Below are 16811 nucleotides of genomic sequence, written 5' to 3'. Positions count from 1 at the left end.
GCTGTCTAGGGCTGTCTGTACGTATGTCTATACATATGTTTTTTTGCATGGTGGATCTATGAAGGGTGGGCATGGCCAATACAAGTGTGCCAACCCAATTTAGGAGAACAGTGTGCTGTCGGTGCATATGTGTGTGCAGGTATCTTATGCTATCTGTCTGGCAGTCTGTCGAAATGGAAGATGATGTAACCATCAAGGCCATACAAAGACGAAACCTCTAGTTTGTAAACTTGTGCGCATGGTGGATCCATCAAGGGTGTGTACAGCCAATACAAGTGAGGGCCAACCCAAGAATTCGGGAGAGCAGTGTGGTTTGTCAGTGAATACATTTGCAAGTTTTACAAATATTTATGGATCATATGGCTGTACAAATGCCTGAGTCATGTTTGCTTCAATTGATTGTTGTTTCAATTGAGTCATTTTGATTACATGAGATTATGTGAAACTCACTTTCATTCCTAAGATTATCTGAATCTTTATTTTCATTCCAGGAGATTATTTGAATCTCACTTTCATCACAGAAGATTATATGAATCTTATTTTCATTCCATGAAATTAATTGAATCTCACTTTAATTACGAGAGGTTACATAAAATTATTTGAATCATAGTCATACAAGAGAATAATTGAATCATTTTTTGTTTTCCTATCTGTGAATGTTTGGGCAGAGTATTTGAATGAGACGTATGTTTGGAGCATGAAAGAATCACTATATATATATATATATATATATATATATATATATATATATATATATATATATATATATATATATATATATTAATTCATTTGATGAATTTTCATCTTTCATCACATTGTGTTGTGTTCTCATTTGATCCAAACATCCATTCAGGTCTATCCTGTTACACAGTCTAAAATACAAACAATAAAATGATCACTTAACAATCAAATTAAAATTAGTACCTGATTATATCCCAAAACTTAACAAAACTTACTCCATTTATAAACAACTTCCAATGTCCTGTGACTGTATCTCTTTTTATTGGCATTTTCAGAAAGAAGAGACTCTATAGTGTGCACATATTAAAATATGTGTGATGAAATTGGTATCATGTTATGTATGCTTTCTTTCATAACCAAAATACAATAATTTGATTGGATGGGTGGAACTATTCCACAGACTTGTGAAGCTGTACTTACAATGACAGTGGGTGACAGTCTAAGCATGCCTACAGATGTCCGGATATCTTCAACTGTGCCAGTCAAAGTTTTGGAACCATTCACACTTAATGGCTTTATTTCAACTTTTATTTTTCTGGTTTTATCATCATCTGTAACAAAGAATGTAAACTAATGCACAATACAAATGAGTACACCGATCATATCTTTTCAACAATGAGGAAACAGACCCATGAAAAGTTTGATTTCTGTAATGTTAAAAAGAACAAGTGGCCCAAAGTGAGCTATTGATCACCATATATCTACCTAACAGTCAAATACAAGGGCAGTTGGTGAAGAGACCAAGAAATCAGGGCAATAGATCACCCTATTGGTTGACATCTACCTAACAGTCAAATGCAACGGCAGATGGTCAAGAGACCAATAAATCAGGGCAATAGATCACCCTATTGGTTGACATCTACCTAACAGTCAAATGCAACGGCAGATGGTTTTAAGAGACCAATAAATCAGAGCAATAGATCACCCTATTGGTTGACATCTACCTAACAGTCAAATGCGAGGGCAGTTGGTCAACAGACCAAGAAATCTGGGCAATAGATCACCCTATTGGTTGACATCTATCTAACAGTCAAAGGCAAGGGCAGATGGTCAAGAGACCAATAAATCAGGGCCAGTAGAATGCTTTTTTGTAGAAGGCAAACTTTTAAAGAAAAATTATGTTTCTCTGAAAATATACACCCAATCATATTAATGATTAATCCTAGGAATAGAAGCTTATCTCCCAAATCCAGTCTTCCTAAAAACATGAAAATCATCTTTTCTGTCTAAATAATATAGATAAGGGCAGTAATTCTCATTAATTCCCTTTGCCACAGAGAGGTTCCCTAGTTTTAAGATAATCATGACATTAATGAAGATATTCACGATAGCAGGGAGATTGTGAGGGTTTTAAAGTAATGTGGTAGGGTTAAGTATTCTTGGAGAAACATAATTTACTTAAAAATTAGCTTTCTCCATCATACAGTCCTTATCACATTAATGTTAGCAGAACAGGTATAAGGAGGAGGGATAGCTGAGACTTCTACATGTAGCCCAGGCATCATTTGAGGGAAGGCTGGATTCCCTATATGAAAAGTAACCCATTCTTCTCTTGCACAGCTGATGGTCACATGACCTATGACGACTATACCTGGCCAAGATGATGGTCAATGCAATTTTTTTAATAACAAGCTTTTCAAAGGTGAATCCAGTGAAAGTGCAAACTATACCCACGAGAAGGCTGCACTGCGTTAACTGCGTCTGATGTTCATCTGGGCAACAGCTACTGGACCCACCAGATTAACATTTTTTCTCTGAAGCTAAATCATGGAGATACAAACTTTAGAAAGTTGATCTGGCAAGCCTGCCAGCAACTTTTATCACGTCTTGGATTAAATAATTACATCAAAAGTGAGACTCAGAGATTGCTCTAATTTCATAAGCAGAAATCCTCATGAGGCAACTCTTGCTTTTTTTAAAAAGGATCAACTTGATCTGGATCAAGCAATGTCAAAACCCACTCCAGATATTTTGGAAGCAGTGTGAGGGATTTCGGTCTATTCAAGTAAAAACTGGCTAGTGGGACTGATAGACCTTTATCAAAGTTGATATCCCCTTTGCCATGATGCTTGAATGTGACAGATATCATGGAACGGTAGCATACATGCATACCCCTGGCGAGGAAAAAGTGTAATTACAGTGAATAAAAAGAGTAATCAGAGCAGAAAAAGAGTAATCTACATATAACATCACAAAAATTCAATAAACATATGTACAAAATGATTTATTTACCTCTCTGGTCTTTTAACATCAATTACTGCTTCAGGTTTTCATATGCATCACTTTTAGCTTTAAAAAGCAACAGACTATCATGCTGCATTTAAAAACACTTGTACCAGATGAGTCTATGAATGTTTTGCACACCAGTAGAGCACTAAGTACCGTATTTTCTGGTGTATAAGTCGATACTTTTTGACTTGAAAGTTCGGTCTTCGTCTTATACTCTGAATCGACTTATATATGGACTGTGTCATTGAAATTGCATCGACTTATATATGGATTACAGTATCCGGTATGCTATTGACATTGCTCTATAATCGGCATAATCGAAAACAGGTCACATAGAAGTACAAATTCATGTTAAATTACTATGTCAATAAATTGTCATAAACTAATATGACTGCGTTTATATTTGTAAGTTTTGTCATTATTTATTTTGCATTCTGCATGTTTTTTCTTATTTCTCAAACATAAAATAAAAGAAAACAATTCACCGTACCGGTAAAAACTTCACTGGGCCGCATAGCACACTTACGGTCTATACTCTATAGTGTACTGTACTAATTCAAAGCATATTGTTTGTTCCTAAAAAAAAGATATGAAATAACTGGTCCATTAATATTTGATTTTCCAGTATAATGTTGGACACACGTGAGCAATTACCGGCATAGCTTTTTAATTGATCCAATTGATCCTACAAAGGGATGTAATCCATATTAACTCGAGCGTTCTATGATTATTTATAAAATAATGTAGATCATGCATTCTACTGAATCCCCCAAATCATATGTTTCTAACTGTATTTGACAAAGTTTCTCAAATAAATTAGGTTTAAACTACACTAAAATCAGATATATAGATGGACTACCAGTACTCATAGATCATCAGTGATCCATGATTTTTAGTTTCGCAATTCAGTTTAAAGCAAATTGTAATGTCAACACTTCACCTATATTCATTCTTAACCAGCTGACGATTCGGTGTCTCTCTTTGATTATACCGGTTGTTGATAAATTGGTCTTTGGTTTCCAACAACAATCAAAGCCAGTTGCCGCAATTGTTTAGACCTTGATATTGGCTTTAGCTACCAATACTAGTTATCATATTGCCGGTACCCCATTGTTCTCTATCATTAATCCGCATCAATTACGCTACCCGTTTTTAATATCAATGGGATTAAGTACAACAGGAAATGATACCCACTCCCTTCTCTAGATGTAAATAATGAATTTAGCCATGGGCATTGTTTTCATTGCTATAGTACGGGCACATTTTAATAAGTTTGGTATATTTTGATCAATCTTTTCATAGCATGCACAGCCACGTGGCTCTTGTTGCAATGGATATCATAATTAAAACAAATATGGTTTAAACTAAACTAAAATCAGATATATTGTGAGCGCGCGCGTGCTTGTGTGTGTGTGCATGAGAGAGAGTGAGAGATGAAAAAAATTGTCCATGTACAAGATCGTTCTTTTATTTAGGGCGGTTTTTATTTGTAGCTTTTGCAAAGAGAAAAAAGACAGTATTTTGAGTTACCTGACGATTGTGATAATCCTCATGTATTACGAGCCTACTATATTCCATTATCAATAAACACCTCTAAATCTACAATTCATTCTTGTTTTAATTACGATGTACATTGTCACAACAACCACATGGCTATGCAGTGTTATTTACACGGTAATTAAACATGCTTAGCGCTTTGGCTATAATTGAAACCAGATTGAGGGCAAGAATCGACAGAATAGGTCAAATCAGCGAGGCTGCCAGTAGGGAAATGAGGCTTTTTTTAGGGAAATGAAAATCTGTCAACATTTTATTGAAGTCATTGTCCATACAAAATTTGTTGTAAGGACAAGAGATCATACCCATTACTTTGTATTCGAACTCGCCGATAAAGATAATAGTGGGGTATAGCAATGAATAGATTAGTAATAAAATGTTAATTATATCCAAGTCCAAACAGAACAAACACTTAAAAAATAGTATATGTGTGTATATATATATATATATATATATATATATATATATATATATATACGAATCGATTTAACGGAGTCCGTGACTTTCAAACTTACGATAGAAAATGACAAGTTTGTATAAGTTACGTTCGTAACTACAGGTAATAAAATGAACTACAACATGGATGTGCTTTCAATTATAATAAGAGAAGGATGGACTGTTTATTCAGCTGTGTCAATTGATAACAAAATATAGCAGTTCAGAAGTAAAATCACAAGCATGTTAGCATCGGTAATGCAATTTCATGGTTGCCGGTAATATGGAATATCATACAAAGATACCATCAATATTCATGCAACCAGAAGTTACTACCGGTAGTATAAAATACAAAGCCAAGTTATTGACCTGGTCTCGTCTTATACTCCAAATCGACTTATATATGGATGAAGGATGGAAAATTTACAAAATTGGTCAATTCGACTTATACTCCGCATCGACTTATACGCCGGAAAATACGGTACTGGGATACTGAGCATGGATCTGAATTTAGTTTTATTTCTGTTACTGAACAATCTCTCACAGTCAGCATTAGAATGGTAAAGAACCAATATTTCTTTCATAACCTAACAAAGAAGAGGACATTTATATCTTCCAGTTATTGGATCTTTTAGCTGGGAAAGAAGGTGCCAATGCACATCAACTCTGTCTGCATGAAGTACATGGTCAGGTAGAATGCCAACTTGATTCTTCAGGAATTCTCCTTCTAATTTATTGGCAGCCTTTCCTGCAGCAGGGTCCATCAAATGACAGGACAACCTGTTATGTGTGCACTGATGGAGGCATTTTTCAATATATAGAATGCAACTCCTTTATAAATTCCAGTCATCACTGATGCATTATTGGTTGAAAACTCCATACAGTTCTGCAAACTTATATCATGTTTATTCAAAGCATTATTAAGCAAATCAAAAATGTTTTCTCCAGTGGAATCTACTGTTGTTTCTGGTAATGAAAGATGAACGCTCTGAGTTTGCCCTTTTCACTGTCAAAGTCTCTTACACAGAGTAAACTTTTTCTCATCATAATCACTACTCCCATCTGTGCAATACTAAACGACCCAATCTGTATGGCTTCTGTAATTTTAAGTGAAGTATCTTCAGCTAAACAATGAACAATATTTGATCATGCATATTTTCTACAATTTAGGAATCAAGAAACATTCAGCAAAACAAAGGACCAATGTAGTCTTCTACTGCAAGGGGTAGTCTGTGTTCTTTTAAGAACTCGGTAAATAACACCTCTGGATTTATAATATTTGTGTCCACAAATGAGTTCTGCTGTAAAATAGAAGTTACCTTAGTACTGGAGTTAATAAGATGAGCTAACTGAAGGTTTCTTTGTTTTGAAGTGTTGTTCCACATCAAATTTACCACCATGATATTAAATCCTTTCCACACAGCATATAATGGGCATGAAGCTGCCCTAGAATGGAATGCTGTATTATGTAATTCACGTATTTATCGATGAATTAGTTTTTCATCTTTTACTAATCAATCTGTGAAATTATTTGAAAAACATTTTTGCTCTAAGACACACAACACAAATAAATCTGACTCAACTTTTAGTGCCAAATGCCTTCAGATTGGTTCTGTACCAAATATGAATTAGAACAAAGAATCTGTAAGCAAAGATTAAAAATTAGAAAATCAGTCTGTTCTCTCCTAACTAAGCCATACAGCTGCTATAAATAGAATCCGAGGTCAAAAGTTTGAAAGTAGAAACCAGCATGTTTCTAGGAAATAGGACAGCTGCTATAAGTAGAACATAATACTGTTAGGAAAGTGCATGCAAGTCTACCAACAAACATACTCTTATGACATAGTTATGTTATGTATAAGCCATCTTTTCTAGAATGCAGTCTGTAGGATTAATGGGATGTTAATAAAAATGAAAGAAAAAAAATTATAAATTTTTGGGAGGGGATATACCAAAAACGCATAATCCATATACATTTACGCATGAGGCATATTTAGTAAAAAAAAGGGTGATGATTATGCCAAAAGCATAATGGTTGGCATGTATGCGGTACATGCCAAAAGCATAATGGTTGGCATGTATGTGGTAGCCATTGATGGTAACTGGGGCAACTTTTTCCCCTTAAAACGCCAGAGAAAAAAGACTGGGATTTGGGGGAGGAAGGTACTCAAAAGGACAATGTTGTTGATTCTGCTCCAGTCCCAGGATACACATCACTATCCTCACTCACCTTTAAAGTATAGGGCCTTTTTGGTCTTGAGATTCTTTCGACAATCTATGGTTTAAATTCTTTCCTTAGCAATGCTATCTTAAAAGGGTCAAGTATGAAGGAGAATTCAGTCTGGACAGGATGAAACACCTGTGATGTTTTCTGACAGAATTTGGCTTGGCTGGAATCTTCCTGGGCAGATCTACTGCCAGATTGAGTATATCAAGGACCCAGGACTTGTCCCATCTGAGAGTGACTATCAAATCTAGGTTGCAGTACATTATATTCAGTATTAAGAACATGGATGGGTAGGCAAAGGTTGTTGTTGTTGTAGGGTTTAACGCCATTTTTCAGCACAGGATAGGCTATACATGGCGGCCAGTATAATTGGTGGAGGAAGAACCCTGGAAAACCCCAGGAAGAACCACCGACCCACGAGAAGCTACTGGCAGGCTTTCTCACGTACCCACGTTAGCCGAGCCTGTGACTCAAACTCACGCAGACAGAGGTGAGATGGCAGTGATCCGTAACGGTAAGCGCTTTAGACCACTCGGCCACTCGGGGCTCACAACCTTTCCCAACTGATTTAAATTGTGTCCATGGCCAAACTTTTGGGTATGGAACTGGAAAGATGAAGGTAGGCAATGTGTTATTAAATTTGGTCAATCATCAGATGCCCCCAATGCACAAATCCAATGAAAGACTGATTGATGGATGAACCATTCAGTATAATAGAGTTAGCCAAGATGTCAAGTCTGCCAAGAATGTGTCTAATTTGAACACTGAGTTGGAAGCACAAACAAAGAAACTGCCAAACCATAATGCAAAGCTCAATGATTTGGTTCCCCTGTTTGAGGAGGTAGGTCCCTACCACCAAGTTGTCTGACATGATTAGGACTGTTTTCCCACAGAGGTGGTCCTTCCAGAACTGAAAGGCATTGATTATAGCATACATTTCCAGAAGGCTGATGCAAGGAGGCATTTCCTCTCGCCCCCACATAATGCTAACAATATATAAAGCAAGTGGGTAGGTGGGCTTCCCAACCCCATGTTCTGGCATTTGAACATACTGTAACTTCAGGCTGGTTCCCTTCCAAAGGTATTTTCTGTCCTGAGCCAAGCATGATTGCACCACTGATGAAGAATGATAGTACCTCGTTTGTGATCCTGACCTTTTGATCAAGTGGTCTGGAAAAGTGGCACCACTGAGCCAGCAAGGTCATCTATATGAAGTGCATGAAAAGACTGCCCAATGGGATCAGATCCACTGCCGCAATGAATAATATAAGTTCCAAAAACATTCTCATTGTAATAATTTTGTCCTCCCAAACTCTGAGGGTACATCCATCATGAGAGGAGATGACAAAAGATGGGGTAGGATTGCTGAAATCTGAAGCCCCTCCAAAACTACCTGGATCACCCACTAATTTTGTGGAAATAGAGTTCTCCAATGAGAGTTGAACAGCACAAGTCTAGTACCTACCAGTAGGCTGTCTAACAACAGTCAGTGTGGGGAGTCAACACTGAGAGTTAGGAGGCTTGGGGTTCAAGAAACTCTATTTCTTGCTCCCTCAATAAGGCTGCGCATAAAATGGTTGGATTGTTGTCTCCTGACATTGTTTGGGATAGAAACTGATTGTGGCTCATAAATGATCCTATGTCTTTTTGTCTCCAATCATTCCTCCTTTGAGATTAAGATATATTGGGTTGAGCTGCAAGTTGGGGAAAAGATTTACTTATGATTGGCATGATTTAAAACAACAATTCAACAAAAGCTCTAATGAACTTTTTACTGACATTACTTAAAAAACAATAGTCATTTTCCACTGCAGCTCTCAATGGAAGACTTTTTTTTCTGCAAATGTTCCTCAACTGCATGTTCTAACTTCCTGAATCTTGCATCCAATTGTGACCCAAATGGTGTAAGCCTCAGTGTCCGAGTCACATGGAACATAGACAGGTGTTACATCATTTTTAAGTTCAAACCAGCAGAGGTAATCAGAAAATTTGCCATGCTGTTCTGTTAATGACCTTTGCAATTTTGGTTTCTGACTCCCAGGCTTTCCCAATTGCATGATTTATTTGGCAAACTGGAAAATTGTTAATAATGCTAAGTCCAATATCAATGGCATGGCCGTGATATTACATATCAGCTTCAATGTAGCATGATATACATTTTTATCAATTTTATAGAAAAATAGAACAGACATATTGATGGATACCAAATTTGCATCTAAGGCTATTTGATGAAATTTGCTAGTACCTGATTTTCAAAAAAGAAAGCCTTAGAACTGCCTGGATCACATACTTTTTGCCAGACAGATGGTCAGTGGTTTCTACGATTTTTTGACAGAGTCTCATCTTCTTTGTTTAGATCTACAGAGGCCTTGACCTTATAGGCCTGCATGGCAGTATGGGGTGGAGGACATTAAACTGAAAGCCTTTTTTGCACAAATGCTGTCAATTTAGTAAAAACAAATTCTTGACAAGAAGTTGATTAAGTATTTTAGTTTTAGTAACACTGACCATATTTGAGTCAGGATCGTTTGTACAAATATGGAAGTCCTTCATACCACAACGCTTTCCTTCAAATCTAACAAATTCTGTTAAGCAATTTATTAGAAGAGGTCATTCAGAAGGATTTTTATTTTCAGTAATGGTGCTTCCTATTTGACGTCTGGTTGACATCATTGTATACATCTGAATGCCCTTCATGCTGAATGCTCTCTGCCAAATTTGGTCAAAATTTGGTCCAGTGCTTTAGGGAACTCTAAAATATAATTCATGACTGTTGCATGACAATACAATAGATGACGGACCTTATTGCCAGGTGAAGTAAATATTAATTTCTTCCATCTGAATGTTTTCATTACATTATGGGAGGCAGCTTGTGGAACAGCCCTTGCAAAACCAAGTTGAGCCCAGTAAGAATATGTCATCTGTACCTGTCATGTCTTTTTATGCCATCAATATCACTTACTAGTCTTAATCAGCTGGGTGCCTTGGTAGCTCAGCTGGTAGAAGATAAAACTGGTAATACTAGGATCATAGATTTGATACCCATAAGCATAACCAAGTCAGATGCCTCGTTTTGTCTTTGTGAGAGGCACTTTGCTCCCATTTCCATGGCACGATATAGCAATTAATGTGTAAATATGCCATGGAAACCAACCAGCCAACTTAATCAGATAATATTTAAATACTGCTGAACTACCAAAATAGACAGAACCACACAAAGTAATTAAAATAGTTTTTTCCGTATAATGTAAAAAAAATTCCTGAATTTTTGTTCTCCATTTTATGTTTGGTTTGTAGTAAACGTTTCACAAAAACTGGGCAATAATTTTAAATGTTTTACAATGAAAACTGCCTAGGTGTATGATCATCTGTTAACCCACATTGTCAGACAAGCTTAGCAATTCATAAGCAATAATTCACACGTAGCTCAATTTGATATTGGTCCACAAATGTAGTGAAATTTCAAAAGCATCTGACTTACAGAATGAAGTAGTTCAGTGGAGTTATGTGACTTGTCAGTTGGTTTGTTAACCCTTTACCTCACAGAGCAAAGCTACCCAGTGCAGCATGCTATAAATAGAACACCTGTTACCTATTCAACTCCATACGTATAGGCCTGCCTGTTAACTGTTAAGCAATGTAGTGTATGTTATGTTTAACAGCAATTTTAACCATTTTACATTTTTGGTACATATTATGTGTGGAAAAATTTAAGAGTAAAGTCCGATTGTTATAGCTGTGTAATTATTTTTCAAGAAAGAATTTTTTATGTGCTTTAAAATCTTGAGAGAACTTATTTACCGTCAAGTCAGTGAGACTGTGTGACCAACCGTAGCTGCCATTTCTCATACTGGAAATTTACAAGTTTTTTGTCTGTGTCTAAGCCATCTGAATTTGATAATTTATAAAAACTCATTGCTGCCTATATCAATATCAGAGCCTTTACCTAAGTTATTGAATCTTTCATAGTTGTGATTCTAATCGTGAAAACTTTGTAAGTACTGAATGAAATCAGCAACCTCCATTTTGGAGAGTGGAGATTACGAACCAGTTACTTTAAATAGCAGATATCGACCAGAGCATGAACAGTGACCACGTGATCTGACGTAATTGTCATTCGCAGAAGTGAATGTAGTATTTAATAGGGGGTTTTCCCCGAAGGTGGTGCTATGAAAACTGGCTTAAAATGGCTGATGTTTACAGCAGACGTCAAAAGGTGCTTCCATGCGAATGGAGTGGAGATGTCAAAAGGCGCTTCCATGTGAAGGGAGAAGAGGCATCCAAAGGTGCTTGCATGAGGTAATGGGTTAACTGATATAATGTGCAAAGCTAAGCAATCTTACCTGAATCACTATCACTGTCAGATGAGTACCAGCTATTTTTATCCCCATTTTCTTAGAACAGGTTAAGGAAGCACAATGATGTCTGCTTTATATACATACTGTACTTTCATTTCAATGGAATGGGGTAAAATAACAGTTGTCTACCATTTTATTCTTTTTAAGTATAGGGAGATCTATATTGTTTGTCTAAAGTTTCAGTGATACTAAAGAGTGCCCATTGTACTGTACTGGAAAATCCTATAATTAATATATCATTCATATCAGAAATGATTTTTAGCTGGATGACACAGTATCATGCAAGTCATGATAATTCAGCATATTTCACTCTCACGACATAATTAACTCTTAAATGTCATACGGCTCTTTATTAGTGGTGACATGCAGCTGAAAAGGCATTTACACAATTCTAAAACATTAAACTTCAATATTTTCTCTAACTCGTGTAATAAAACAGTTACAGACTTTTGTTCTGGTGAATATGAAGTTTTATGAGACAGTAAACATGTTACACTGACCTCAGCTTCAAGTCTGCCAGTACAAGAGTTGCTTGTTATAAAACTTTATATACACCCTCAACAAGATCTATAATTGCATGATACAAGTCTTACTGTAACATACTTTGACTCCATTTTCTAAAGAGGTAATTTAACAAAAGCATAAATAAAACATTCAGAATTATTTGACATCAAATTTAAACATGTCTGCTTGGTCAGTAATGGTCTAAAAATCTACCACCACAACCAGCTAAAATCACCATGATGACTCAGCAACTCTTTCCATGCATACACCTAGCGGTCATTAGGCTTGTCCATTCTAATGTTTTAGTAGACTGGTCTGTATTTGGCTGATAGGGAAAAACAAACAAATCAGAAGCTTACATTATTAACAATTTGGGTATGGGTCTCAAAGTGCAGCTGTTGTTGTAACTAACTTGAATTAGTCACAGTTCACATATAGTAGTAAATACAGCATGTGACTGGTTCCCAGTGCTTTTAGAACTGCAACTGTGTGTAAGGCAAATATTAGAGAACGAGACAATCTACAAAGGAATTTGACTCTTTGACATACACAGATGGTTAGTTACTTCTTTTATTTTCCAATAATAGCAATATCAAGCTTCAATCCCCTTTTCAAATGTAAGAAATATTTTCAAGTAAAATGTTTAATATATATTTTGCATACATTTTATTGTTATGACATGTGATAATATTGCAAACTGTGTCATCTTAAATAAAATAGTGTGACTTTCACAAGGGCATTGCCTTGCCTGAACTTACTTGATATGTTACTGTGGAAACCATTGCCAGAGAAAGTAGAATATCATGAAATGAATCTTTACCAATTACTTGCAAAATGAGGGACAAATCAGCAAGAGAATATTTTGTTAAATCTTATTTATGATAAATAGTTGTTTATTTCTGTGATTTGCAGTATTCGGTAGGGAGAGAAGAATCTTCTGAGGTCATTTCATACAAATGCAGAATATGAGAATTGTTTTTAATTTAACCAAACAATCTTCCCCATTAAAAGTATTCAATATATCCAATGATAAAGGATACGTTCCTGTACATTGTCTGGTCGTATAGAGTAGCCCTCTTCATCTACTTCTGGTGTTGTGGCCTGAAAAGATATAAAGAAACAAACAAAACTGAACTAGTTAAGCCAAAATATACCAATATGTATGAAAGTCTTAATACACCTGAATACGTGACCTTGGAAAACAGCTTTTGAAAGTTTTTTAGCACAAGGGAAGCATGTGACAGAAGATGTAAAATACTGGTCCTTCACCTTGACCTATCACACCAATATGGCAGATGACACCTTCCAGTGGTTTTGTCAATTTTCATCCCTTAATTTCATATGGCTTTAAAGTTATGTAGTGGATGGGAAAGTATAATCAAAACCTATTAAATGGTCCCTCCTCCCCGGTACATGACACACCTTCTAATGATGATGTATAAATATACAAAGTTTCATACCTTAACCAAAAACTGCTTTAAAGTTATAGAATGGAAGGAAAGTATGACATAAGATGTAAAATACTAAGCAACTGAAGACAGGGATTGCAATGTGGTACACAACACACCTTCTAGGGATGGTGTTCATGCATACCTGGTTTATTCCTTAATCTCAAATGGTTCTAAAGTTATAGAGCAAATGGGAAAAGGATGATTGAATACTTAATTGTTACTTTTATCTTGAAGACAGGACTCCCCACTGGGGTATGCAACACATTCTAATGATGAACAATTTTTGACCAGAAAAGAAAAAGAGATGGATGGACAGAAACATGGATACTATGATCTCTGCTTTTCATCAAACTGGCTGGGAACTAAATACATCAAATTTGCATAGAGTGGAGCTTCTAGACTCTTCTTTTCAAATACACAAACATGTGTACACTGGAGGGTGAACTTCATCAGTATGGAGGGGCCCTGACTGACTGAGTGGTCTAAAGCGATCTCCATTACGGATCACTGCCATCTCACCTCTGTCTGTGTGGGTTCGAGTCTGGGATTTGGTCAATGTGGGTATGTGAGAAAGCTTGCCAGTAGCTTCTCGTGGGTCTGTGGTTCTTCCCAGGGTTTTCCCGGGTTCTTCCTCCACCATTAATACTGGCCACCATGCATAGCCTATCATGTGCTGAAAAATGGCATTAAACCCCACAACAACAACAACAATCATCAGTATGGAACAACTTTTAAAATCACAGTTTTCCACAATTTGTGTCTTGTATACATTTTGCTGATTTTATCACTTTCTTTCACAAAACCGTTGCTGCATTTATTGCTGTATAAGCATTTAATTTTTTCATTATTTTATGCCCCATCTTCATAGCGCTACAATACTTTTAGGTCACATGTGACATCATATTAATGACATAATAATATAATGATTAAGTGTTATGTATATTTAATTTATATTTGATTTAATTGTTTGTTTGTTAGTTTTAAATTTCTTTTATTCCATTACATGTACATGCTACTGTAATGTAACTTTATTGACTGGATTTGACATTTTTCAGAAATTCCGTTTGACATGACTGTTTTTTGTAAACACCTAATACTAGAAACTTTATATCTAATATCTAATGCTGACCTAGTTCCTGACCTTGATTCAGAATCAGTAAGAGTTGAAGTAAACAACTTTTTTAAAATTCTTTCTTAATGTAAGAGTCAATAAGTGAAATCAAGGCCATATGGGAATATGTGATGTTAGGCATGTAAAAAGCTTCTAGCTTGTTCACGAAACATGATCATGTGACCCTCATATAGGAATCTGTTTTGTGTCTTAAGTTAGTATATAACTGTTTTCTATAGAGAATTTGGGCAGTTGGGTTTTAAACCAATGACACTTAAAGATGTTTTGTTGTTATCAGTTTGAGTTGAATTTTCAACTTTTCTTCAAATTATTTTGGATTCCAAGAGATTATTTTTCCCTGGAAATACTTATGCTCTAAATTAATTCTTGGACAAGGACAGTTAAAGAAATTTACACAGAACTCTTGCCGCCAGGTGTCACTAGTTTTTTAAGCTGAGCGATATATATTATACGAGGATGCTCGCATAGCGGGGTGGTTGGGAGGGTTTTTAAGTAATGTGATCGGGTAAGTATTCTTGGAGAAACACAATTTACTAAAAATTTGCTTTCTCCTTCAAATATGTTCCCCGATCACATTAACATTAGGAGAATAGGTAATAGGAGGAGGGAATGCTGAGCATCCTACCTCCACCCCGGGTACCTTCTAGGGAATGATGGCTGGATTCCCCATTTGAAAGATAACCCGTTCTCCTAATTTCATCAGCAACACAGCCTAGGGTCCCGTCATATGTGACCCCTATATATGGTTAAGATGATAGTTATTGAAATCTTCTTACCTATGAAATTTCACTGGCGAATCCAGCGAAGCTGATAGGCTGTGCTGATTGTTTTAAATGGGTCTGGTGGTCATTTGGGCTGCTGAAACCAGACCTACCGGATTCAAGGTTTGCCTCTGCAAAGCCAAATCTCTGAGACAAAAACTGGAGAAGGTTGACTCTGCATGCCAGCCAACAGCATCTATTATATCTCGGATCGAAACATTGCGTTCGAATGCAAGGCTCACCAAGATTGCTCTAATCTCATGAGCTGTAATCTTCATGAGGCGACTCTGATCTTGTGAGACCTCAGAATACGCTGAGCGTATAACCCACTTCAGCCATGAAGCAAGGGCTTGAGGGGTGATATCCCGTTTACCAGCTTTGACCAGAAGAAAGAGGCGCTTACGTGTGTTCCGACACGCCTCTGTGCATTTTAAATAGTGCTTGAGTGCACGAACAGGATCTTTCATGGCTGTTGCTCTTGACTTATCTATGGAAGAGAGCGAGCGAATGACGATTCTTTGATTGCCAATGGATGGTAACCTATTTTTGGCTACAAAGCCTGGTTGCGTCAGGAGGACCACCAAACCATCTGATCTGAAGAAAGTTCGGGTCACTGGAAAGGGCATGTAACTCGCTCACCCTGCATGCTGAAGCTAAGGCTATCAAGAAACGTTTTGTATGATAGTAGCTTTAACGAAGTGTGGGCTAAAGGTTCAAATTTGTCTGAATTGAGCCATGTTCAAACCCAGGATAGATTCCATTTTGGAAACAGGGTGAGGGATTTTGGTCAATTGAAATCAAAATTGGCTAAAAGATCTGACAGATCTTTGTTATGCCCAATATCACATCTACCATGATGGCGGAATGTGTCTTATATCATGGAGCGGTAGCCTTTGATAGTAATTGGGGCCAACTGTTTCTCCTCGAAAAGCCAGAGAAAAAAGTCGGCCAGTTGAGGGATTGAGACACTCAAAGGGACGATGTTATTGATATGGCACCAGTCCCTGAAAACACGCCGCTTTCCCTCGTAAGCCTTCAGAGTGGAGGGCCTTCTTGCTCTTGAGATTCTCTCCACAATCGAAGGTTTAAATTGTTTGTCTCACAAGGCTGTCTGGACAAGAGCCAAGCGTGAAGAAGAAGAAGATGGTCCGGGCAGGGGTGGAACACCCGTGACCACGGTTGTTTGAGAAGATTTGGGCTGGTTGGAATCTTCCTGGGTAGATCTATTGCTAGATCGAGTAGATCGGTGACCCCAGGACTTGTTCCATCTGAGAGGGGCAATCAGAATCATCCGACAGTTCTGACCCCTTAACCTCTGGATTATTTTTGGTACCAAAACCGTGGGAGGGTAGGCAAATGCCCACAACCCCTCCCAGCTGATTGACAGAGCATCCATGGCCCAAGCCTCTGGGTCTG

At 37.0% G+C, this 16811-nt stretch overlaps 1 protein-coding gene across 4 annotated transcripts in view; it reads right to left on the bottom strand.

Annotated features, from left to right (window-relative positions):
* Positions 1-16811, bottom strand: part of LOC149807414 (F-BAR domain only protein 2-like) — a 150139-nt gene that overhangs the window by 41257 nt on the left and 92071 nt on the right. For all 4 annotated transcript variants that reach the window (XM_089966526.1, XM_089966541.1, XM_089966532.1 and 1 more), the window contains 3 exons: positions 13092-13152; positions 11533-11583; positions 1162-1292 (listed from right to left, as the gene is read on the bottom strand). In XM_089966526.1, coding sequence (XP_089822652.1) covers positions 1162-1292; positions 11533-11583; positions 13092-13152 — 243 coding nt within the window. The remainder of the gene's footprint in view (positions 1-1161; positions 1293-11532; positions 11584-13091; positions 13153-16811) is intronic.

This window comes from Sinohyriopsis cumingii, chromosome 1 (genome assembly GCF_028554795.1).
Source record: "Sinohyriopsis cumingii isolate HCF-2022 chromosome 1, ASM2855479v2, whole genome shotgun sequence".
NCBI classification, from domain to species: domain Eukaryota; kingdom Metazoa; phylum Mollusca; class Bivalvia; order Unionida; family Unionidae; genus Sinohyriopsis; species Sinohyriopsis cumingii.
The sequence above is the reverse complement of the archived record's forward strand: the minus strand, read 5'-3'. Positions and strand labels throughout refer to the sequence as shown.